General features: G+C 44.3%; 3 protein-coding genes and 1 long non-coding RNA gene across 7 annotated transcripts; all 4 read left to right on the top strand.

Annotated features, from left to right (window-relative positions):
* The first annotated feature begins 5 nt into the window (after positions 1-5).
* Positions 6-2,360, top strand: LOC106865761 (DEAD-box ATP-dependent RNA helicase 10). Of its 4 annotated transcripts, none has more exons than XR_001405095.2 (2): positions 6-307; positions 2,080-2,360. XR_001405095.2 is itself a non-coding variant. In XM_014896534.2 (2 exons), exons 1-2 carry the CDS (start codon positions 145-147, stop codon positions 2,115-2,117), a joined length of 249 nt encoding a protein of 82 aa, XP_014752020.1. In that variant the 5' UTR covers positions 6-144; the 3' UTR covers positions 2,118-2,360. The 4 variants fall into 4 exon arrangements, 3 of the variants coding, with proteins under 3 accessions (XP_014752020.1, XP_014752019.1, XP_024317283.1); XM_014896534.2 differs by having other exon boundaries at positions 2,032-2,360; XM_014896533.2 differs by lacking the exon at positions 2,080-2,360 and adding an exon at positions 1,077-1,964.
* Positions 2,361-9,273: 6,913 nt separating this feature from the next.
* LOC112270067 lies at positions 9,274-10,318 on the top strand. Its single transcript, XR_002962379.1, has 2 exons — positions 9,274-9,370; positions 9,461-10,318. It is a non-coding gene; the product is annotated as an uncharacterized LOC112270067 (long non-coding RNA).
* Positions 10,319-13,662: 3,344 nt separating this feature from the next.
* LOC100826945 (DEAD-box ATP-dependent RNA helicase 10) lies at positions 13,663-18,524 on the top strand. The gene is made up of 13 exons (XM_003562476.4): positions 13,663-13,969; positions 14,110-14,233; positions 14,319-14,388; positions 14,795-14,857; positions 15,562-15,636; positions 16,463-16,582; positions 16,858-16,899; positions 17,000-17,074; positions 17,277-17,423; positions 17,569-17,706; positions 17,816-17,927; positions 18,011-18,099; positions 18,182-18,524. The coding sequence occupies exons 1-13, from the start codon at positions 13,807-13,809 to the stop codon at positions 18,305-18,307; spliced, it is 1,344 nt and encodes a 447-aa protein (XP_003562524.1). The 5' UTR covers positions 13,663-13,806; the 3' UTR covers positions 18,308-18,524.
* A 1,320-nt stretch (positions 18,525-19,844) lies between these two features.
* On the top strand, positions 19,845-24,861 carry LOC100824545 (DEAD-box ATP-dependent RNA helicase 10). Its single transcript, XM_014895581.2, has 13 exons — positions 19,845-20,060; positions 20,213-20,336; positions 20,424-20,493; positions 21,187-21,249; positions 21,908-21,982; positions 22,808-22,927; positions 23,256-23,297; positions 23,382-23,456; positions 23,810-23,956; positions 24,109-24,246; positions 24,362-24,473; positions 24,558-24,649; positions 24,733-24,861. The coding sequence occupies exons 1-13, from the start codon at positions 19,898-19,900 to the stop codon at positions 24,859-24,861; spliced, it is 1,350 nt and encodes a 449-aa protein (XP_014751067.1). The 5' UTR covers positions 19,845-19,897.
* The last annotated feature ends 295 nt before the right edge of the window (positions 24,862-25,156 follow it).

The raw sequence follows: 25,156 nt of genomic DNA, 5'->3' as shown, positions 1-25,156 counted from the left end.
TTTAATGCAGGTTCTTCCTTCTACCTCCCGTCATAACAAACCCACCGCCGCGCCAAGCACCAACACACGCCGCCCCCTTCGCCGACGCACGCGCGCGCCCACTCTCGCACGGAAGAGCTTCTCTACTCCTCCTCGGTAGCAGCCATGGCCGCGGAGCGGGAGCCTGAGCTGGAGCCGGAGCCGGTCGCCGAGGCGTCGACGTTCGCGGAGCTGGGCATCTGCCGGGAGCTGGTGGACGCGTGCGACGCCATGGGGTGGAAGGAGCCCACTAAGATACAGGGCGGGGCCATCCCCCACGCCCTCCAAGGTAACTAGCTCAGCCCTCTGCGCGTGTACGTGCCAGAAATCCAGTGCCGCCGCCGGCCATTTGCAGCTGTGATGCTGCCGATTGTTACCATGTATCGTCTCGTTTCTTTCTTTTCCTTTTCTCACCGCCGGATGGATACATTCTAGACGATGGCTTCGTAGTTCTGAAATTTAACGAGACTAGATTAATTAACAAATTGAAAATTAGTATTCCCTCCGGTCCTAAATACTTGTCGTGTATTTAAGGAAATACAGTACAAAGAATTGAAGATTAAGATGGCTGGTAAAATGCTCACTCTTGTTGGTCCTGTTAACTTCGTTCAGTCGTTCTCTGGCGAGGGGCCGGTGCCCGGCGTCCGTCCGCGAACGCACGATGCAGCTGCAGCCCGATCACGCTCACGCGATGCATAATACGGAGGGGGTAGTACACTCCGGACGTTTGGTGGCCTTTAGACTAGGTCGTCGGCGTCATGGTTTACCACGCTGCACAAGCAGCAGTAACAGCCGGTCTTGTTTGATACTAGAGTTTTTAGGTGTTTTTTATGATATTATCTACTCCGAATTGAAAAACACTATAAACTATAAATGGTTGTTTGGTACGAAGAGTCTAGAGAAGATTATTCATAGTTTTCTTCCACAAAACATTTCATTTTTTAACCAAATTAAAACACATCTCATATACCAAAACACTAGTGTTTTGAGTTCACCAGTGGCTAAAAAATCCAGTAACACCAAACAAGTCCTAATGTGTTTTTATTTAAGATCAACAGCCAACAGAGCAAGCAGCAGCTCAACGGCAGGCAAAGAGCGAGCAAGCAGCGGCGGATCTTCTTCTCCCAGCGGCTGCCTGCTGCTCCAGCGCTCCGGCGACAGGAACAGCAAATAGTCAATAGTGACAGCTAAGCAACACCAACAGCAAGCAGCGGGACCAGCAATGCACATTATCCTGCTTCTCCTTGTCCCTGCCTTGGTGACCCCGCGCTGCACCTGCACCGTGTGCCGCGGCCGAACGGGGCGGCAGTCAGACAGCCGGCAGCTCCGGGTGGGGGAATTGCGGACTGAACGGTGGGGAGGCGTCTCTGGGCCGTGAATCGGTGACGATGGGCTGTTGAATTTCTTCGGGCCGCCAGCTCGCGGACTAGACCGAGCCGCTCGGCCGAAGGCCGAACAAGTCTCTCTTTGAAGCTCGGCTCGGCCAGAAAACATGCTGGCTCGGTCCGGCTTGCCATGGCCTGGTCCAGCTCGTGAGCCTGCGCTCGTATGTCCATCCTCTCACCGTCTTCGTTTCGACGTGGCAGCCCCGTGCCTACTTTTTTTTTACTCCTACAACCTATTTTTGACTGAATTGTATCACTAGTATTCCTTCCTTTTCACAAAGAATGGTCCGCATTTTAAAATTTTATTTTGACCGACAATTATTAGACTAATGATTTGAGAGTTATGTGCTAAAAAATTATATCATTGGATTCGTATTTCAAAAATATTTCCAACGATATAAATTTTGCAACATATAATCTACATATTGTAGGTCAAATTTTGACCTCGAAAAGCGTGGTTGTGAAAAGGAGGGAATATGATTTTAAAATCATGTCTACGTTTTATAAATTCATGGATTATGATGTTTATTTCCTCCCAGTTTATGGACTAGTCATGTATTATACACTCTTAACTTTTTACCCTCTGTTCTGTTGATGTAAGAAATCCTTTTTTTCCCCTTCACTACAGTCGCTAGGCCCATTCATGAAGTTCGCTCTGGCGTCTCTGAAATTTCAGGACCGGCCCTCATCAGCAAGGGGCCTAGCGACAGTTAAAGGATTAGCACGAGCGCAAGGCGCACCATCATTGTTGACTTCTCGTCTATTTTCAAGGTGAACAAGATTTTTCAAACACCTGGCTTCTTGCCCTTTTCCATTACGAAATACACTACTACCTCCGTTTCATAATTTTTGTCTAAATTTTTTTTAAAAATGGATGTATCTATTTCTAAAAAGTGTCTAGATACATGTAATATTTCGACAAAAATTAAAGAATGAAGGGAGTACTTGGCAACGCAATTGGAACACATCAATGTGAACAAGATAACGGGACCTTCTTTTATAACTCTGTTATCTTGTCCACCACCCCAAAAAAAAACTTGGTTATCTTGCAACCGTGGAGTCCGGTCTTCGGATCATTGTATGAATAAAACAAAATGAAACGCTGCTATGAAAATAAGAAAAGATGATATCCACCGTTGGTACCTCTGATGGAGTTTTAACCGCGACAAACGAACACTATGGTTGCGACATATTGCGCGCTCAAGTTGAGTTTGGTGGCCGATCGTGCATGGTAATTTTGTTGTTTCGAGCAAGTCTTTGTATGCTTTTACTGCTTGTCATTTTTAGTACTTTCGTGACTACACACGGAAATGAACAAAACGATAATTTTTCCGCATAGGTGGGTAACAATATCGGAGAATTGGAAGAAACCCAAAAGCTGAGCTATAGCACATGACAACGGCTCAAACAACGACTTTCAGCCAAAAACGGCCCGAAACACTGCCTCGTGGGGTCACGATATCGAAAAATCGGTGGAAACCCAAATTATGTGCTATATCCACGAAAACGGGTAAAACGATTGTCGCACCAGTGGCACCCGGGGTACCACCAATGCGCAACGCGTGGGTTGCCTCGCTTGCTCCCCGCAAGGACGGCACCCCGGGCAGCGTGGTGCGAGCTGCCTGGGAAGCCACCAGCCCGACAGGACTAGCCGGGCTGCGGGGGTTGCCTCGGATGGCAGCGTGAAAGTTCCCGTCAGGGCGCCCCCCAGGAAGTTCACTTGCCAGGGAGGGTGTTATCTGGCGTAGGCGGTTACAACAGGACCGGCGCTCAGTGCAAGCAGAGTATTGGCACCACGTGGCCGCCCGGCAGGCTCCTTTTGTGCAGGGCTGGTCAGAGCGTGGAGTATGGCACAAGCAAGCATTAAATGCTCCAACAGAAGGATGGTTCCCTGTCTAGTCAGCCCACAGTGAGTGGCTCGCAGTGAATCTAAGGCACGTATCGCCCTAGCTACAACACTTAGCACCATGCATGCATGCTAGCGCAGCAAGGGCAAGTTGTCTAGGGTCTTTGCTCGACACTTGTCCCCCATCCACCGAGGCACCTGTGGTATCCCCTTGAGTATAAAAGGAGAACCAGCGCCATCGGTCGGGAGGTTCGGTTCTTTTCTAGATTGCACTCTAGTGGAGTTAGAGTTTGGGGCTTTAGACGAAAGTAGCAAGTAGCCACTTAGCAAAAAAGGAAGAGAGCACCCGGGGACTCCCCCGGCAACCTGTAAACACTTGTTCATTGGCTAATACAAACTCAGAAGCAGGACGTAGGGTTTTACAACTCAGGGTGGCCCGAACCTGGGTAAACAGGCTTGTGCATTGTACGCTCGTCATTGGCCTCGCCGGCAATCGCCGGAGCGATGCCCAACGCCCACTGCCGAACCAAAAAGGGGGTGCCTCGCATCCCCGGTGTCTAAGCCCCGGGCTACGACAACGACGATTTTTCAACATTAGACCAAAGTGGTCTAATGTGATTTTCGGCACATTTTTCAATGGTGATTTTCAACATCCCCGGTGTCGAATATCGGCCAAAAGCTCACAAAAAAGCCAAAACAGTGATTTTCGGCACCGAGCCAAAAACGGCCACACAAAAACCATGAGCTATAGCCCACGAAAAATTGCCAAACCGATGATTTTTTGTGTTGCTCCCAAAAAAAGGAAAGCATATCAGCCTACCAAGGGGTCAGCCAAAAATCCAAAAAAACGTGATTTAGAACCCACAAATACGACTAAAAGGGTGATTTTCGGCCCAAAATGGCCCGGAACAGTGTTATATCGGTGGCTACGATATCAAAAAATCGGCCAAAATCTCAAAAAACCCACGAAAACAATCAAAATGGTGATTTTTCTACGTTGTCACCTCGCGCCCGTGGGCGACACGGGAGGCCTTTTTCACCATGCTAGAGCACCGGCAATTTGGGCAGCCAAGACATCTTGCTTTCTTTTTTTAAAGGGAAAAGGCATTCATTTAACTGGAAAGTGCGGCTAAGTACAAATATGAACACACGCCCGGGACTGAACCAGTTAAGAGACTTGAAGACGCCTTTTCTCTAGCATACTGAGCAAGGGTGTGAGCCACAGTATTCCCCCGATCGGGCGATCCAGCTAACTTTGTACGAGTACTTACAGAAACCATTAAGCGCCCCTGCAATTTCATGGAGTTTTCTGGTCAAGGCAAGTTAATAACAACATTCAAGGAAACCACTATATATTCGAAAAGTATAATTTTAAATATAATCATGGAATTTCAAGAAAATGATATGCTCCTTTTCTTTTTAGAAACGCAGTACAAACGCAGATACTCACAACACGTGCATATACTCACATCTATGAACGCGCGCACACACACACCCTACTCCTATGAGCACCTCCGAAAGACTGGCCGGCAGATCTTGAGAGATTGACGAAGTCACCGCAGACGCCTCGCCGTTAAGTGACATGGATTTGTATAAGAGTTTATACAAAATAACGTCAGTTGTTTCAGGACGAAGGGAGTAGTTCATTAATTGTTGTAGTGCCTCGTCTTAATTTAACACATCTCCAAGCTAGTATGTCATCAGTTGACGTACGCATTGTGACGTCTTAATGCAACGCACGTTCAGTTATACATGTCTAGCTAGTGTCGGTGCAGATCCCGATCCGTGAAACCAGCTGCTCCATTTTTGGCCAGCGTACGTGATGGCTGAATCAGCTAAACTCAGTTTTGTAAAGTCTTGTCATGAAGTCTTGTTTCTCAAAATTTGTTCACGTCAGTCGGTATGATTATACAAATTTTTCAAAGTCAACTTGAAGCATGTTAGCATCGCTAGGTTGTTAAGCAGATTCCGATCCGAGGAATCTCAGCTGCTCGAGTGAGGGCTGATTAAATCTAACATGCATATTAATTTCTTTGCCTATGTTAGAGCACCGGCAATTTGGGCAGCCAATAGATATATCTTGCTTTCTGGTCAAGTCAAGTTAATAACATGTCCTATATGAGTGCAGTCGAATCTCACGTGCTCCTCCGATCCTAAGTTTGAACCATGACAAGAAGATTTTAGTGTAAATTTGAACTAAAATCACGACAAGAATTTAAAATCGAAGAGAGTACAATATAGTGTTTTGAAATTTGAAATAACTCGTGAGTATTGTATTGGTGTCGATCGGCAACCTGTTTCTGGTTCAGTTATGGTTTCGATGCTGATCCCCTGGACGTTCGACCGACCCGAGGATTGAGCAACAAGCATGTTTGCTTAACGTTTCTGACTGGTCTGGTTAGTCTATTTTTTGTTTAACAATGTAGATCTCGATCTGCCGTCCGAGGAGTCATCATCACTCCATGTCCATGTGCTGGAACTTAGGGCATCCTCAACAAGAGCAGAGAAAACCCAGTACTTAGCCTCCTTTTTTTATTTATTTTTCTCTCTCTTCAATGTTAATGTTACTTTTTCAGTCTGGGTTCACATGGCATACTCTTTTCTCTATTAAACTATCTTTTCACATTCTTGGTTCTTGTGCCAAAACTGTTACTACTGCAACATACCATATCTTCACTTTTTGTTCCACCTCAGCCTCAAAAGTAAGAAAGAGAATATTAGTACCTGTTAGGTACCCCTCGTTGGAGATGCCCTTAGTATTCTCACTGCCTCACTGGTCTGGTTAGTCTAGTCTTTGTTTAACAATGTGGATCTCGATCTGTCATTTGCCGTCCGATGAGTCATCGCTCCATCATAACTTAACCATTGCTTGGTCAATCTTAACTGTGGATAGTTGCGCCAAAGTAAAAATTTGTTGGCAATATGAAAAGCAGCCTTTTGGTTCAATCTTGAGATGTGGCAAAGGTTCCAATTTTCAAAACCCTCGGTTGAGATGCACGGGTACTTTTGCCATGCGATACATATGCCATCAAGGACGATCCATGTCATCATAAAATCCCCATGCTTGTTTAAATTAAGTAGCTCAGGTGACATAATTGACCCAGATTAAAGTGATGCATGCAAAATTAACATACAAATAACTCTATAAGAACAGCCAATTGGTACTACTAATTAATATCAACAAATGAGTGACAGTCGGCACCACAACTTCCAAATTAAACAGTTGTAAGAACTCTGTCAGTAGTTGCAGAATTAACCATGAGTACTACTTAACCGTGTTAGTTCATTCACAAACCCGTCACTAGTTGAGTTAATTCAACTAGTTGAATCAATTAGTCTGATTCACAGTTTTGCTAAGCTGGACACTAAATCCGTGACACTGAGGTTACAACTCCACATGCAGCAGCTTGTCTCCTCCTGCTAGAGTGCTTTCATCAAGGACAGATGTATTCATGAAAATTTCATGTTCATCCAATCTACTATCCGAGAGCTGCGCAGCGACAATCATGCTACCCTGGTGCTCAAACTTGACATTTCAAAGCGTTTGACTCGGTCTCCTAGCCTTTTCTTATCAAATTGCTGGCTCACCTCGGTTTTCCAAGAAGATGGATCCAATGGACTGCCATGCTCCTGAGAAATTCCTCCTCCCACATCCTGGTTAACCAATCCTTGTCTGAGAAAATTATGCACAGACGTGGCTTGCGTCAAGAAGACCCTCTGTCACCGCTTCTATTTGTTCTTGTCATGGATTGCCTGGCTCAGTTGCTTGCGTTGGCTGAAGATAATGCTATTTTGCTCCCAATTGGCTGCCACGGCCGGCTCCCTCGGGTGTCTCTGTATGCTGACGACGCGATGATTTTCCTCAACCAATGACCAAATTGCTACTGCTAAAATCATCAAGCTCTTTGGTCAATCTACCGGGCTGGTCGTCAATTTCGCTAAGAGCAGGATTTTTGGTATAAAATGTGATGATCCTGAGTTGAAACAGGCCGTCTCTTCTTTCAGTTGCGACAAGGGCTCCTTCCCTTGCACTTCTATTGGTATGCCGTTGTCCACTTCCATGCTCAAACATGGGGATTTCCAAGCTATCCTTGATAAGATTGCTAAAAAGCTGGCCGGTTGGCAAGGACAATTCATTTCCAAAGCCGGTCGCTTGAAGCATCTGGGAACTACTCGGTCTCCTCTGCCTACAATGTTCAATTTCTTAGCAGAACTCTGTCTCTTGCTGCCTCGCTTATTTGGAAAATTCAAATCCCGACCAAAGTTAAATTCTTCGCCTGGACCCTTGCTCTTCGCAGATGCCTCACTGCTGACCGGCTGGCCATAAAAGGAATCATGCATAACCCTATCTGCCAGCTTTGTCGTACCTCTCCGAAGACGGCGGATCACCTCTTCGCTCGCTGCTCAGCTCTGGCCGCTGCTTCTAACCATAAGAAATGTCCAGGTCAATACCTTGCCGTACCTCTCCGAAGACGGCGGATAACCTCTTCGCTCGCTGCTCAGCTCTGGTCGCTGCTTCTAACCATAACAAATGTCCAGGTCAATACCTTGCCGCACTCTTCCACTAACAGCCTTGTCTCCTGGTGGTCCGATGAAGACAGGCGCTGCCCATCCAAGATAGATAGCTCACTCTCGGCTTGCTGTGGTCGTCATGCTAGGATGGTGGCACCTCTGGCTTGAGCGCAATCAAAAAGTTTTCCACTCCAAGCAATCCTCTATGGCCAACCTATGCGATGTCGCCTTCGATGAGCTGCTATCCTGGAAAGCGCACCTCGGTCGCCTCCTTTTAGATGATTGAACAATTCTGGTTTCATCGGGTCAGGCCCCCGAGTGTTCTTAGTTCTTTTTTCGTTGTTGTTCTTTCCTCTCCTCTCCTGAGGTTTCAGTTTTGTAAATAACTTGTGTTTTTTCCCTTAAGTAATGAAAAGTAGCGCTGCTGCATTTTCATAAAAAAAAAGATCCATCGACCGTACGAGGGCCTCCATTTTCGTCAAGCAGAGAGTGACGACTTGATCTGTGATCCATGCAGCTATAGCTGCCTGCAGGCTGGTTCGCGGCCTTCTGAATGCGTAGTTTAAATTTTAGGAAACTTAGACCTATACCTTATGTTCCGCCCGCAGTTCAGTGGCTAAATGTGCTGTGGATCTGAATGGCGCTGACACATGGTCGCTCGATCTGTTGAACTAATACATGTTTTAGTTTACTTGACCCAGTGAGAAGTCTTTCTAGTGAATACGAATCGCACACACTTGCCGAATCTCAGTGAAAAATGTACTCTATGGGAGCATGGTTTGTGCTTAGATCGATGTTAATCTTACGGATGTAGTCACACGTCCTCAGTTTCCCCTGTATGGGTGCATCAAGCCAGACACAATTTGCATTGGGATAGCAGTGGAGAGAGCATGTCTGTGTGTGGCCAGATTATTCGGGAGATGAAATCGTGGGTCTCCTCGTTCCAGGGGTTTAAGTTGTGTTTTGTCAGGAGAACAGCTAATGGGGTGGCACATGCTTGTGCTTGGGCTGCCCTGTCCTATGATAACTCTTATGTTTACTTCTCTAATACCCTTGGTTTTCTGACTGAGCTTGTTCAGTCAGAAGTTTTATCGTCGATGGAATAAAATTCCCTGGGCGATAGTTTCAAAAAAAGAAATCCGTCGACTTATAAGTTGGAATGCAAAATAAAAATAATGGCGATATTTGTTACTTAGAGGACCAAATTAAGTGGCAGTTGGGCAATAGTAATTAATTACTGAGGACCAAAATATACATACACACTCTGTTTTCTTACCGGCCATAAAAGAGAAAAGAGAAGGAAAATATATAACATCTCCTTGATGATATATTATTACATGTGGATCGAGACAGTAGCTAGGGTACGTGTGTGAGGTGCCTTGCACCTTCCCTCCCTGTGCATTGGTTGTACTGGAGTAGTAGTTTAATAACATTAGACAGGACGATTAGAGATTCGTTTTGTGTGTGTATATATAGAGTAGGATGGAACCGTTGTGAGAGGCAGTACTCCAGGAGAAGGACGCAGCTAGCAGCTAAAATAAGCCAGCAGCAATCAGCATCGAGGCGCGCTTCCTAGTTGGTCACAAAGGCTCCCACAACACCATGGCAGGTACGTTTGTTTTTTTGTTTTTTTTGTTTTGCTCAGCGTGTTTGATATGCAAATGCAACCCAATGGAGGAATTAAACATACTTATGGCAGGGGGATTGGTGGCATGTCATCATGAGTCGTTTTCCTACGGGCGCAGTTGCTGCTGCAGTTCACCGCACCTGAAATAAAGCCAGGGGACCCAAAAGCTCAGATGGACTTGGGGGTTGTCCTGGACACCAGCGGGAGCATGGCGGGGGATAAGCTGGAGAATCTGAAGAAAGGCATGGAGAAGGTCATCTCTTGGCTCCGCGGCCTTGACCGCTTGTGCATCGTTACCTTCAGTGACGATGCTGATCTCAAGTACGACCTGACCTTGATGGGTCCAGTCGAGTAGAAAGAAGCGTCACGTATAATAAGGGAAGACATTAAAGCGGACGGGTGGACCAATATGGAGGCAGGCCTCCGGGTCCTCCAAGAACGTGAGAGAACGGACCATCAGGGTGTTATCTTTCTCCTGTCCGACGGAGCTGAGAACATAGGTAACGCTCGGCTGGTCCGCGTCATAGACTACGCCGTCGAGACGTTTGGCTTCGGATCGGACAAGGACGCCACGGCAAGTTGATCCATATCTATCATGCATGTTAATTACAGTACTACTTCATCCGATCCATTATATACTGAAACACTTACTGTATTATATATGGACCTTTTTTCCGGTCTCTCTCAATGTATAATACCTGCCTGTGTACGTATATAGATCCTCCAAGATATCTCGCGCCCTCCCGCCGCTCCTCTTTGTGCTGCTACTTGGACGGGAGGCGCGTACAATGATGTTACCGACGTGACGAAGCTGACGTCGACGTTCTCGCGGCCTTCTTATATCCACAAGCACATGGTCGTCAAGGACCTGGTGGTGAAGCTGCAGTCCGTGAACCTCATAATCAGCGGGTCAATACGGCGGGCGGCTTGAAGAAGATCACACTGGGTGACCAATTCAGCGGAGAGTACGTCCGCCTGAATTAATCCGGCCCCTTCATTCATCGCCGCCAGCACGTACTAGCTTAATTTGCATCGATTCTTCATTGTTTTTAATTTTTCCTATATATCACGTACGCTTTTCGTTACTGCATTGCCTCGTACTCATTCAGTTTCTAAATACTTGTCGCTGTTTTGTTACACACATGTAGCTCGCACGATTCGTCGTGGGATGGCACGGCCAGTCCAGATCGTGACACCGCTTCTCTCGTTTATCTTATATATGAATGATGAATAAAGAAAAGGAAAAACCCCGAAAAGCAGCCAACACTTTGCTGCGCAAAACCTGTGTATGGATCGTGTTTGAGTTTTCGATTGAGTTCCTTGGAACTCACACCTTTTCTATCTCGACTACGTACACTCAATTGTTTCAGTAGAAAGCTTAATTTGCATGGTCGGACCTTGTTGTTTAAAACCGAGGAATTTCATCTATCCGGATACTCCAAACGGCCGGGACACTATATATCCTCTAGTGTGCACATCTTTGAACAACCAAAAAATGTGCAGAATCCGTGCAAATAAGTGGTCTTCCCTAGTGCGTGGTACGTATTATTTTGTGTCCTATCTGTAACACAAAAACTATTTTTTGTTAGGTCCTTGGCTATGGCGGGCGGGGGAGGCCGTCTTCTTCTTCTTCTTTTTTCATTAATATGTCCAAGAGAAATTTGTAAAGACTTTGATGATTGATTTGGTTAAGACATCGCAATATGGAGTTCTATTGCCGGATGAATTAGGGACACTGGAGTTGCCCTAAGGGACCAATAATTAATGATCGAAGTCAACAAAGCAATTCAAAACTATCGATGTGCAAAAACTCAGCCCCCAGCCTCACTGGATCAATGGAACCAAGGATGTTTCCATATAGCCCCCTTCTTTGAGCTTCTGGGCCAGCTTTTAGGTTCCCGGCAACTGAAGCTGAAAAAGAAAGAAATTTTTTTTTCTCACGGGCTGCTACCAGAAGGCCAACCCAAATCACGTTTAAAGGAGTTGCTACCAGAAACCAGTCAAGACCAGTTTTTCGGGCTTGCCCCCACGGCGAACCGTTTTTACGACCAAAATGCCATCGCCAAGTTCATCCAGAAAAAACACGCAGACCTGACCCGCTCGCGTGCAGTCGTCCTCCCCATCGCCCAACCCTAGCGGGATTGGGCTCCTCTCCACTGTTGCCGCCGCTCCTCTCCCACCCCACCTCCGGCCGCCCTGCCCCTCCTCCCCACCGCCGGCGGCCTTCCCCATTTCCCCCGCAACCGGCGTCCGCACCATCTCCCCGGGATCTGTCGCCGGCTCTATTGTTGAAATTAGGATGACGAGATTACAGCATGGTCAGTGTTGGGATGATGCACTAATTTCTCTCTTATGCATGCAAGTCTCATGTTTCTCTCTCCAGACGTGTGCTGATCTAATTTCAAACTGGATTGATGTGCTATTTCCTCCTTTCATCATAGCTTTATTGATCAAGGTCAGGTTAACATATCCATGGGACTTTTACTGATCAAGGTCAGGTTAACATATCCATGGGACTTTTACTGATCAAGGTCAGGTTACTCCAGACGTGTGCTGATCTAATTTCAAACTGGATTGATGTGCTATTTCCTCCTTTCATCATAGCTTTATTGATCAAGGTCAGGTTAACATATCCATGGGACTTTTACTGATCAAGGTCAGGTTAACATATGCATTGGACTTTATAGAATTGTTGGCAAAACTGCAAAGTAGACAACAATCTAAAAAAAGTTAACCAACTGTCACACCAAGTTTAGCCTCTTCTCAGCATATGCAATTTATTTTCATTGTGTAAAATCAGACATTTGAGACTTTTCCTTTTGTTAGACTTGTAATATGTACTATTTTATTATGTTCAACTTTTACTTTAATTGTCATTGATATGGTAAAACAGTCAAAAATACCATATTAACAACCACAGTTCAGTTCCAGGGGCAGCACAATCTTTTCCTACATAAATTAGATAACAAGCTCAAAAGAAGGGAACAAAATATCTTCTCAGGGCTTCATGTGGCAGTAAATTTTCTCGGTGGAAAATACAAGACCACATTCCTTTTTTTTTTTCAAGATGAGTTTCAGTTCTCTGTTCATGTTAGTATATAAGCAGTAATCTTCAGGGAACTGTGCACACATATGGTATTGCATGCAGTGCATGCATCAGCTCGATCAGCCGGGCTGCTAGCTACTAATAGTACCTCGAGCAACTTCTAGCAGTAACTAAAAAAATCCGAACCGAAAAAACGTGTATTCGGTATAACGAATCAGTGGATTTCGTTTTCATTTTTACCCGGCCAGAACATAATCTGAAAACTGACCCGAAAAGGTGGTTTTCGGTAACTGTTCTACCCGAGTCCGCGCAAAACCGTAAAAAGATACCGAAACGAAAAACGACAATTCGTTAGATAAAACTCGACAGTTCGACAATTCATCCAAATATGCACACACACAAACCAAATTCGACCGGAAAATTCGCACCCATACAGATCAAATTCGACCCGAATTTCTCACACACAGCAACCGGCGAGCAGCCGCAGAACCAGCGGCGGACGGCCAGAGAGGAGGTCATGGGGGCGGTGCGAGAGCAGGAGCGGCGGGCGTGGGGCGAGGGGCGAGCAGGGCGCGGCGGGGCGAGCAGGCCATGCCCGGGGGGGGGGGGGGGAGCGTCAGCCTGAGCAAGGCGCGGAGCACCAGGCCATGGCTGGAGGGAGCGACGGCCCGAGGAGGCGGGTTGGCGGCGGCCAAAGGAGGAAGATGAAGCAGTCAGGTGGAAATAAAACGTGCGGGTGAGCTCCAACCGTTTTTTACGAGATCGGTGAGGAAGTGAAAACCGATTCGTGTCCCGATCGTTTAGGAATTTTTCGCTCGTGAGTTCGGATCCCCGAAAAGTTTTTTCGGATCAGGATCGGTTTTCGGTATCTACTAGGGATTTTTTTTCCAAAAAACCGAAAAACGGCGGTTATTTTTTGGATCGGGCTGTATTCGCTGTGTGCTAGAGATGCTCTCATGTCGTTCGGTGGCCAAGCAGCAGACATATGTACAGGTCCAGACAGCCGTCTCCCTCCTAACAGCCAACGGTCTGGAAACATCATCAACAAGGGTCCTGGCAGTGGGCCACAATCAAAGGATCAGCACGAGGCAATCAAAGGCGCGGGCTTAGAAGCCCATGGTCGTATATTTACATGGCGGTTCATGTCGTTGGGCCGAGCATGCCAGCCAAGCCCAGCCCAGCCCATTGAAAGCTTTCCCCTTCCTCTGTCTCCTCGCGTCAGCTAGGGTTTAATGCAGGTTCTTCCTTCTACCTCCCGTCATAACAAACCCACCGCCGCGCCAAGCACCAACACAAGCCGCCCCTTTCGCCGACGCACGCGCGCCCGCACTCACGCACAGAAGAGCTTCTCTACTCCTCCTCGGAAGCAGCCATGGCGGTGGAGCGGGAGCCTGAGCTGGAGCCGGAGCCGGTGGCCGAGGCGTCGACGTTCGCGGAGCTGGGCATCTGCAAGGAGCTGGTGGACGCTTGCGACTCCATGGGGTGGAAGGAGCCAACCAAGATACAGGCCGGGGCCATCCCCCACGCCCTCCAAGGTAAGTAATATCACTAGCTAGCTCAGCCCTCCGCGGGCGTTCGTGCGTGCGTGCCAGCAATCAAGTGCCGCCGCCGGCCATTTGCAGCTGTGATGCTGCCGATTGTTGATTCGAGCTTCGGTTTTGCTGGGGAACTGCAGGGAGGGACCTGATTGGGCTTGGGCAGACGGGGTCCGGCAAGACTGGCGCGTTCGCGCTGCCGATTATCCAGGCGCTGCTCGAGCACCGCCAGCCCTTCTTCGCATGCGTCATGTCACCCACGAGGTCACCTTTTTTTTGCCCCCATTCTGGGCCACATTTTCCTCTATTGAGCTCATGTGGAAGCTTACTGTGCGGCTTTTGTGTCCAGGGAGCTGGCGATTCAGATTGCGGAGCAGTTTGAGGCGCTCGGGTCGGCGATCGGCTTAGTTTGCTCCGTGGTAAGTGGAACTGCTACAATGGGCTGTTATTATTCATAGTTCAGAACATAGTCTGGCTGGAACTTGTGTTGCTCTATTGGTCTTTATTTACCGGTTGCCTAGTAACATTCCGTCTTATTGGATTTTGAATACCTGTAGCCTAATTCGATATGGTGAAAACATAGTGGACCATGGTTGCATCTACAGTTTTAAGATCCTAACTATACAACTTAAGTTTGTTGCTATACAAGCATATATCGAGTAATTCAAGGTTCCACCACAACCAATCTGATTCACTATTCTCTCTAATGTTCTTGTTTCTGCTATAATTTGAACATGCAATCTGCTGTTTTTCTAATGCACTGATGTGTTTTTTGTCTACCATGCCACTAGCTACTTGATTTTAATCATCTCCCCTGTTTTCCAGCTTGTTGGAGGAGTAGATCGGATGCAGCAAGTGTTATCCATTGCAAAACGTCCACATATTGTGGTCAGTATGATTGATTTATATTCAATGATTTTCTCTACCACACCTAAGACAATACATGTTGCAGATCCTTTGTGCTGTGGGATTGCAAGTGTGATTTAGTATGTAGGTGCAATTATGCTGCCAAATCCACACTCAACAGCCAACACATTTTTTTATACCGGAGTGGAAAATCTCTGACATGGGCATTAGCTTGTAGTAATTCTTATTGAGTCAAGCAAGGATTTTTTGTCCAATTGGCCAGTTAATTGAGCCTTTTGATTTAGGTTACTATTTAGTCTCACTCTGTTTATTAAGGCCGTAAAGAACGGATTTACTGATCTGTAATAATATACCTAAGATAATATAATGTACTCCCTCCGTTCCATAATTCTTGTCGAAATATTACATGTATCTAGACACTTTTTAGGAATAGATACATCCATATTTAAGCAAATTTGGGACAAGAATTATGGAACGGAGGGAGTAAATGCTTGCAATTTTTGGAAGCCACCATGCTGACAGACACATCCTTATAAGACATGCCTTTATTTAATTGAATTCAGCGTATATGTGTTTCTCTAGAGTCTAGAACACATGGGGCTTAGGCTTACGAGACAAACTTAAGAACTTCCCATGCATAAGGTTTTGATTTCTTCTGTGACATCGGAAAACTATCTTGGTCTGGACTCAAGCCTGTTTTCTGAATCAATTCCTTTGAAGTGTAGGTTGGAACTCCTGGTCGTCTGTTGGACCATTTGAAAGATACGAAAGGTTTTAGCCTAAACAAAGTGAAGTACTTGGTATATATTCTTTGCATTTTTCAGAACTCAGGTTTTTTTATTTCTGTGGCCTCTTTGTTGGGCTTATATTAGGTTTCGCGCAACCTGATTTATATATCAACATTTTCTAGTTGTTTTCTCAGTGGCATTCCTGGCAAATATGTTATCATGATTTACCCAGTATGAAGCATATACTCCTTTTTAATGTATAAATTATACTGATGGTCCAGTTATGCTTAGACAGTTCTGATTATTGAATGTTGGGTACAAGAGTTTCTTTTAGTTGGATTTGACTTTTAACTGTTGAAATCATATGTGCTTGTGACAGATAGAACCAGTATTACAAATCGGAGTAATGTGTAACATAGAAAAGTGGCTTTTCACTAACCTTCTTTTACCTGTTAAAGCAGCAAGTTATATTTGTGGAAAGAGCTCATCCCTGAATTGTTATGCTAAACATCCAACATATTAAAATACATTTTCCTTCTTTTTACTTAAAGCCTATTTTTAACAAAGTGAAAATCCCTAGTGTGTGTGTGTTGCGGACTAGCAATACTAAGTGAAGGGACAGAAATCATGACACCCTATTGGTATTTCTTTCCAATTTCACACATGGTTCTATATGCTTAAATATTTGTTCTCACTTCTCAGTTGTAAGTTCAAGCAATGTGCTATGTGTTACCCTTTTTTTGCGTAAAAATGTGCTATGTGTTACCGATCAAGCTGTTCAGTAACTTCATTGTCAACTATTTCCTGATATTGTTGGAGCACATTGGGTCAATTATATCAACTTGCTTGAACTTGGATACTTCTATTTTGACGCGTGCTCTATTTATCGGTTTCGTAGGTACTGGATGAAGCTGATAAATTACTTAATTTGGAGTTTAAGGAATCTCTGGATGATATACTCAAGGCTATTCCTAAAGAAAGAAGAACCTATCTTTTTTCAGCTACAATGACCAAAAAGGTTTGTCGATAGGAAAGCGAATGATTCCTCTGAACTCGTGAACCAAAATTACTGGAACATCACGTTGAATCATCATATTGATGTAGCCATATCTGCTGCCTGGTTTGATAATTATTCTATAAATTCTTGGGTATAATCCTATTTATTGTAACGAATTTGTGCTGTATTTGTTTTTCTCGAAATACTACTTGAGCATGTCCTTAAAATGAGAATCTTTGTAGCCATGGCTAGTTCGCATGACCTATTGCAGAATAGCTTATGAGTTTGCTCCACAGGTAGCCAAACTACAACGTGCTTGTCTCAGAAACCCTGTTAAGGTGACAACATTCTTTCTTTGTCTCCTGAGCATTTTATAAGCAAAAAAACATTAATGGATTAGGAACTTTACTAATAGACTTACTTATTTGCGGGTACCAGGTGGAAGTATCCTCCAAATATTCTACAGTGGACACACTTAAACAAGAATGGTATTTTGTTCCTGCGGCCTACAAGGTTAGTTCTTGTACTTAATCGAACTGCGGCTCTGTGCCAATGTGGTAGTTATTATGGTAACTTACTCCGAGTTACATTAATGCTGATTAAGCCCAGAAATTCCTTATACATTGAATAAACTGTCCTCCTAACCGAGATTAGCTTAATTCATTCTCACCATTTCCCTTTATTATCCATTTATCATTCTTGTATGCTATTTCAGGATTGTTATCTTGTTCATGCTCTGAATGAGTTACCAGGGAGCATGATCATGATCTTTGTACGGACCTGTGAGTCAACAAGACTCCTGGCACTCACTTTAAGGAATCTTGGTTTTAAAGCTCTCTCTATCAGTGGCCAAATGAGTCAGGTTTACTTTCTTAACTTTTCTATCAGACAAGTATTTAATTTACCATTCAATCAGGCTGTCTATTTAGGGTCGAAGTGCCTTTTTTGACATACAGCTATGAATAATACTTATCACCTCAAATTGTTACCTTCCTTTTCTTTATCAGGACAAAAGACTAGGTGCTTTAAACAAGTTCAAAGCAAAAGATTTCAACATCCTTATCTGCACCGATGTGGCGAGTCGTGGTCTTGACATTCAAGGAGTTGATGTTGTTATCAATTATGATATTCCAATGAATTCTAAGGTCTTAGATATTTCTGATGTTGCTGATCAATGCACATTGTTTTCAGTTTCAAGAAGATCGTGCATTTGTACTTTGTCATTGATTATGTATGTGCACTGCACCAATGCAGGATTACGTCCATCGGGTGGGCAGGACTGCACGTGCTGGGAAATCAGGATATGCTGTATCTTTGGTAAATCAATATGAGGGCCAGTGGTTTAAGATGATTGAGGCGCTCCTTGGTAATAGTTTTCCTTGTTTGTTTGTCTCCTTTGCACACATAATTGGAGTTTTTTTTTTCTGAAGCAATTGCCTACTTTAACAGGAAAGGAAATTGATCTTCGCAAGGTAGATTCGGATGAAATCATGATACTTCGTGAGCATATATCCGACTCAAGGAGGATTGCGCTAACAGTATGTACTCGACAGGCCTATTAATTTAATATTTCCCGGACAGCTCGATTGATACCATGTCACCATTTTTTTTGTACATTAGAAATTGAAGGAGGACGGTGGCCACAAGAAGAGGAGGAAGCAGGATGATGATGACGATGAAGAAGAGGAGAAGGCTCCAAGAGGTCACCGGAAACCAAAGTCTTTCAAGAAATCATCCAGGAGGTGATAACATTGAAGTCCAGATAGTTTGGAACCTCTCATACGAGTTCGAATCCGTATATACACCGCTGTCCACTGCACCTTCCCAAGGCTGTATCAAAATTTTGTTTATGTAGTTCCTTTTGATACACTAGCTATGAATCAGGACACTTTGAGCAGTAGCTATTTCTTTGTTTGACACAAGATTTCACATTTATTCTATATGTCGATTTTTCCTTTACATCGAACTTGTCTTGTGGAAGAACTCTATCAATCACCTTGCCCTGTGGCGCCAAATTAAGTGGCTAGTTTGTAGACGCAGAGTTGGTTCCTTCTCGCCGGCGTTGCCAAAGGCAGTCTAGATGGAGAAGTCATTGGTTCTGACGACGTTGGCGACATAGCCGGCGGCGGCAAGGCTGGAGGAGAGCCAGGCGCAGAGTATCACCCACAAACTCCATCTTTCAACATCCTATATACAAAGACCCTACTGAAAATTGACCAAACTTGTTAATTTCCAAATGCATTTATCATTTTCAGTATTCTAACAGAATGTCGTCACATATTGTAATAATTTGAGTCACTTAATATGGGATGGAGGGAGTATTTTTACTCTTTCCTCAGCAACCGATACAATCTTGGTTATTATACAATCTTATTACTCTTTCCTCCGTCATAGGGCCTAGGCAAAAAGATCAAAGTTCGATAATCTTATTGAACGCTCGCTAACTCGGTTCGTTAAGGGTCCGGCATGACTTCCTTTTCAGATCGTTAAGCTTAACGATCTTAAAAAACGAGCTTGGCGAGCGCTCGTTAAACTCGTTAGCGAGCTCGTCTCGTACATCACGTGTGAGTGGCTACTTCAACTTATTTTGATGCTCTAATTGTGTTGTTATTTCTCTTTTGACGTGCTATTTTCAATTTTTATAGCGTTGTTGAGCTTTTGATATATTTTGGTTGAGACCAAAATTTATCCCAAGCAAATAAAAAATGCCAAAAAAATTAGATCAACATGACTTCTATTTATCTTAACGAGTTTAACAAGCGCTCGCAAGCTCTTAATGAACCGAGCCAAATAATGGTCTCAGATCGTTAACGATAACGATCTTAACGATTCAAACTCTTAACGAACAGAGCTCTTAACGAACCGAATTCTTAATGAACCGAACATGCTCGTTAGCCAGCCCATAGCTGGCAACCCGAGGCGGTCAAAATGCCCACAGGCACAGAGACTCGGCCCGGCTTGGGACTGGCCCGACCCGAGGCTAAACGGGCCGTTCCTGCCCCGCGGCCTGCCTTGGACCGTGTCTTGTCCTCAACATGGCAAGGCTGTTTTAGCATTTTTCTTTATTTTTTTGTATTTTCTTCACGGGCCGCCGTGCTAAACTAGCCTGGGCCTGCCTTCCGTCCTAACGGCCCGGCCCGTTTAAATGCGGCCCTGGGCCCGGCACGGGCCCGTTGGCCAACTGCCAGTTATAGTCCTCCCCGTCCGCAAGGGTTTAATGCCCGCGCCAGGTTCTTCGTTCTCCGTCCCGTCATAGCAAACCCACCGCCGCGCCAAGCACCAACACACGCCGACGCACGCGCGCAGAAGAGCTTCTCCTTCCTCCTCGTAGCAGCGATGGCGGCGGACCGGGACCCTGAGCCGGAGCCGGAGCCGGTGGCCGAGGCATCGACGTTCGCGGAGCTGGGCATCTGCCGGGAGCTGGTGGACGCGTGCGACGCCATGGGGTGGAAGGAGCCCACGAAGATACAGGCGGGGGCAATCCCCCACGCCCTCCAAGGTAAGTACTCCGTAACTACCTAGCTCACCCCTCCTCCGCGCGCGTGTTTGCCTGCGTGCCAGCAATCCTGCACCGCCGCCGGCCATCTGCAGTCGTGATCGATGCTGGCGAGTTTGCTGACTCGAGTTTCCGGTTTGGGTGGGGGAGTGCAGGGAGGGACCTGATTGGGCTGGGGCAGACGGGGTCCGGCAAGACGGGCGCGTTCGCGCTGCCGATTATCCAGGCGCTGCTCGAGCACCGCCGGCCCTTCTTCGCATGCGTCATGTCGCCCACGAGGTCACCTTTTTTTTTCCCTCTCCCTTCTTGCGGCACATTTTATTCACCACCCGCGTGGAAGCTTACTGTTTGACTATTTTGCTTCAGGGAGCTAGCGATTCAGATTGCGGAGCAGTTTGAGGCGCTCGGGTCCGCGATCGGCTTGGTTTGCTCCGTGGTAAGTGGTACTACTACAATTGGCTGTTTATTATTCGTAAGTTCAGAACATAGTCTGGCTGGAACTTGTGTTGCTAGCTCTAAATTGTCTTTGTTCCATTAGTTCGCTCAGTTGATGGTTCAGTTATGTCTATGACGATGATCTGTTTTGGCTGTTGTCTTTGGTTGGCTTGATGGGCTTGATGGTTTAAATTAATGGATAACATTTCCTCTTAATCGAGCATAATGTGAAGATGATGATAATGCTTGTGAATTATTTGTTCTGATAATCTGATATGAAGATCACAACCAAATGGATGTGGATGTTGGCAGTTCTTTGCGCGCTTACGTGGGTCATTGTTGTGATTTAACTAATCGTTGTATTTTATTTACTGGTTGCCAATGTTGTGATGATAAACTTTTGGTGTAGAAAGAGTCTGGTCTGATAACATTTCTTATTTGGGTTTTGAATATCTTTAGCCTAATTTGATGTGGTGAAAGCATAGTGGACCATGGTTATATCTACAGTTAAGATCCTAACTATACATCATAACTTTGTTTCTATACAAGCATATATCGAGCAATTCAAAGTTCCTTAATGTCTCTTCCACTACGACCAAGCTGCTTCACTATTCTCTCTAATGTTGATTATTTCTGCTCATTATAATTTGAAAATGCAATTTGCTGTGTTTTAATCATTTGCCCCTTTTTGCAGCTTGTTGGAGGAGTTGATCGGATGCAGCAAGTGTTATCCATTGCAAAACGTCCACATATTGTGGTGAGTATGGTTCATTTAAGATCAATGAATTTCTCAACCACACCCAAGACAATGCATGTTGTGGATCCTCTGTGCTGTGGGATTACAAGTGTGCTTGAGTATGTAGGTGGCACATGTGCATCTGCGCTGCCAAATCCACAGCCAACACGTTTTTTTATCCCTGAGTGGAAAAGCTTTAGCATGTGCTCTAGCGTATAGTCATTCTTATTGAGTTAAGCAAGGCCTTTTTGTCCAAAGCTGAAGCTTCTCCAGTTGGCCATCTTATTGGGCCTTTCGACTTCGGTTATTATTCATGTTCATTCAGTTTATTAAGGCCCTAAAGAAGAGATTTAATGATCAGTAATATATCCAAGTTTTTTTTTGAACAAGTAATATATCCAAGTTAATATTATGTAAGTGCTTGCATTTTTTTTGGAAACCACCATGCTCGCAAACACATCCTTATAAGGCCTAGACGCCTACACTTAACTGAACTCAGCATAGGTGTGTTCTCAGTTTGCGTAGAGATGTGTTCTCAGTATAGAACACATGGGGCTTAGGCTTACGAGACAAACTTAAGAACTTCACATGCATAAGGTTTCAATTTCTTCTGTGACATCGAAAAATGGTCTTGGCCTGGACTCAAGGTTGTTTCTTAATCAATTGCTTCAAAGTGTAGGTTGGAACTCCTGGTCGTCTTTTGGACCATTTGAAAGATACAAAAGGTTTTAGCCTAAACAAAGTGAAGTACTTGGTATGTATTCTTTGCATTTTTTAAGAACTTGAGTTTTTTTTATTCTGCAGTCTCTTTGTTGGGCTTCTTGTGTTGACAATTGTAATCCTTCACCTTCGTCGCAGCCTCATTTGTATATCAGCATTTTCTAGTTGTTTTCTTAGTGGCATCCATGGCAAATATGTTATCATGGTTTACCCGTTATGAAGCATACACTCTTTTTAATGTATAAATTACACTGATGTTTCATATATGATTAGAAAATTCTGATTGCTGAATGTTGGGTACAAGAGTTTCCTTTGGTTGGATTTGACTTTTAACTGTTGAAAATCACATGCGCTTGTTACAAATCGGTGTAATGTGTAGCATAGAAAAGTGGCTTTTCACTAACCTTCTTTTACCTGTCAAAGCAGGAAGTTACATTTGTGGAAAGAGCTCATCCCTGAAGTGTTATGCTAAACGTCCAACATAATAAAACATATTTTCCTTCTATTTACTTAAAGCCTATTTTGCCAAAGTGAATGTCACTAGTGTGTGTGTGTGTTGTGAACTAGCAATACTAACTACTAAGCAAAGGGAGAGAAATCATGACACCCTATTGGTATTTGTTTCCAATTTCACTCTTGGTTCTATATGCTCAAATACTTGTTGTAACTTCTCTGCTGTAAGTTGAAGCAATGTGCTGTATGTTACCGATCATAAGTATGTTGGCGACCAAGCTGTTCAGTACCTTCATTGTCAACTACTTCCTGATATTGTTCAAGCATACCTCATGGTCAATTATATCAAGTTGCTTGAACTTAGAAACTTCTATTTTGACACATGCTCTACGTATTGGCTTCCTAGGTACTGGATGAAGCTGATAAATTACTTAATTTGGAGTTTAAGGAATCACTCGATGATATTCTCAAGGCCATTCCGAAAGAAAGGAGAACTTACCTTTTTTCAGCTACAATGACCAAAAAGGTTTGTGGATAGGAAAGCGATTTTGTTACCATTCCTCTGAACTCGTGAAACAAAAGTACTAAAACATCATGTTGAATCATCAGATTGATGTCCCATATTTGCTACCTGGTTTGATAATTATTTTATATATTCTTGAGATACTGCAATCGAGGATAGTTTGTCATATAATTCTATTTATTGTAACGAATTTGTGGTATATTTGTTTTTCTAGAACTACTACTTGAACATGTGACCTAGCTTATTTTTCTCACTGGTGGTGCTTCATGGCTTAGCTACCTAATTTTTTAGTTAGACCTAATGCAGAATAGCTTATGAATTTTCTCCGCAGGTAGCCAAACTGCAACGTGCTTGTCTCAGAAACCCTGCTAAGGTGACACCATTGTTTCTTTGTCTTACGAGCATTTAATAAGCAGCACATTAAAGGAAGAGCAACTTACTTATCTGGGGGTACCAGGTGGAAGTATCCTCCAAATATTCTACAGTGGACACACTTAAACAAGAATGGTATTTTGTTCCTGCAGCCTACAAGGTTAGTTCTTGTACTTACTGGGAGTGTGGCTCTGTAGCCATGTGGCTGATATATACTTGCGTAATTACATTAAGGTTAAGAGACCAGTTCTGTCTTTTTTGTCCTGATATCATGATCTGTGGTTCCATGCTCATGCCACGCCCTACCAGATTAAGAGTCAAGTTCCATTTCTTGTGTAATAAATCGCATGCCTGTGTTACCTCTTTGGATTTCTTCTACACTTTAATATAAGCATGCTGATTAAGCCCAGGAATTCCTTATACACTGATGGCCGGGATTAGCTTAATTCACTATAGTGGCTGGAGTACCATTTCTATTTATTGTTCATTCATCATTTTTGTATGTGGTTTCAGGATTGTTATCTTGTTCATGCTCTCAATGAGTTACCAGGGAGCATGATCATGATCTTTGTGCGGACCTGTGAGTCAACAAGACTCCTGGCTCTCACTTTAAGGAATCTTGGATTTAAAGCTCTCTCTATCAGTGGCCAAATGAGTCAGGTTTACTTTCTTAACTTTTCTATCAGACAAGTATTTAATTTTCCCGTTCAATTAGGCTGTCTATTTAGGAAGTCGAAGTGCCTTTTTTGACATGCTTTTAACCATAAATAATACTTATCACCTCAAATTGTTACCTTTCCTTTCTTTATCAGGACAAAAGACTAGGTGCTTTAAACAAGTTCAAAGCAAAAGATTTCAACATCCTTATCTGCACTGATGTGGCGAGCCGTGGTCTTGACATTCAAGGAGTTGATGCTGTTATCAATTATGATATCCCAATGAATTCTAAGGTTTATACTTTAGATATTTCCGATTTTGCTGATCAATGCATATTGTTTTCAGTTTCAAGAAGATCATGCATTTGTATTTTGTCATTGATTATAAATGTACACTACACCAATTCAGGATTATATCCATCGGGTGGGTAGGACTGCACGTGCTGGGAAATCAGGATATGCTGTATCTTTGGTAAATCAATACGAGACTGAGTGGTTTAAGATGATTGAGGCGCTCCTTGGTAATAGTTTTCCTTGTTTGTCGGTCTCCCTTGCACACATAATTGGAGATTATTTTGTTCTGAAGCCATCGCTTACTTTAACAGGAAAGAAAATTGGAGATCCTCGTAAGGTAGATGCGGATGAAATCATGATACTTCGTGAGCATATATCCGACTCAAGGAGGATCGCGCTAACGGTATGTACTCGAAAGGCCAATCAATTTAATATTTCCATGACAGCTGGATTGATTCTGTTGTCACCATTGTTGCTATATATTAGAAATTGAAGGAGGACGGTGGCAGCAAGAAGAGGAGGAGGAAGGGGAATGACGACGATGATGATGAGGAGCAGGCTCCAAGAGGTCACCGGAAGCCGGAGTCTTTCAAGAAATCATCCGGGAGGCGATAACATCGAAGTCCAGATGGTTTGGAACCTCTCATGAGTTAGAATCCGTATATACACCGCTGCACCTTCTCAAGGTTTTTTTTATCGGATATTTCTCTGTGTAGTTCCGTCGACGAGCTTTGTAGTGCTAGAAAGTCAGGTCACTTCGAGCAGTAGCCATCTCTTTCTTTGTGACAAGATTTCACATCTATTCTATATGAAGATTTCTCCTTTACATCGAACTTGTCTTACGGAAGAACTCTTTGTCTGCAATCTAGAAGTGGCCAGTCTGTAGAAGCAGAGTTGGTTCCTTGTCGCC

Source organism: Brachypodium distachyon, chromosome 1, assembly GCF_000005505.3.
Source record: "Brachypodium distachyon strain Bd21 chromosome 1, Brachypodium_distachyon_v3.0, whole genome shotgun sequence".
Lineage (NCBI taxonomy): Eukaryota > Viridiplantae > Streptophyta > Magnoliopsida > Poales > Poaceae > Brachypodium > Brachypodium distachyon.
The sequence above is the reverse complement of the archived record's forward strand: the minus strand, read 5'-3'. Positions and strand labels throughout refer to the sequence as shown.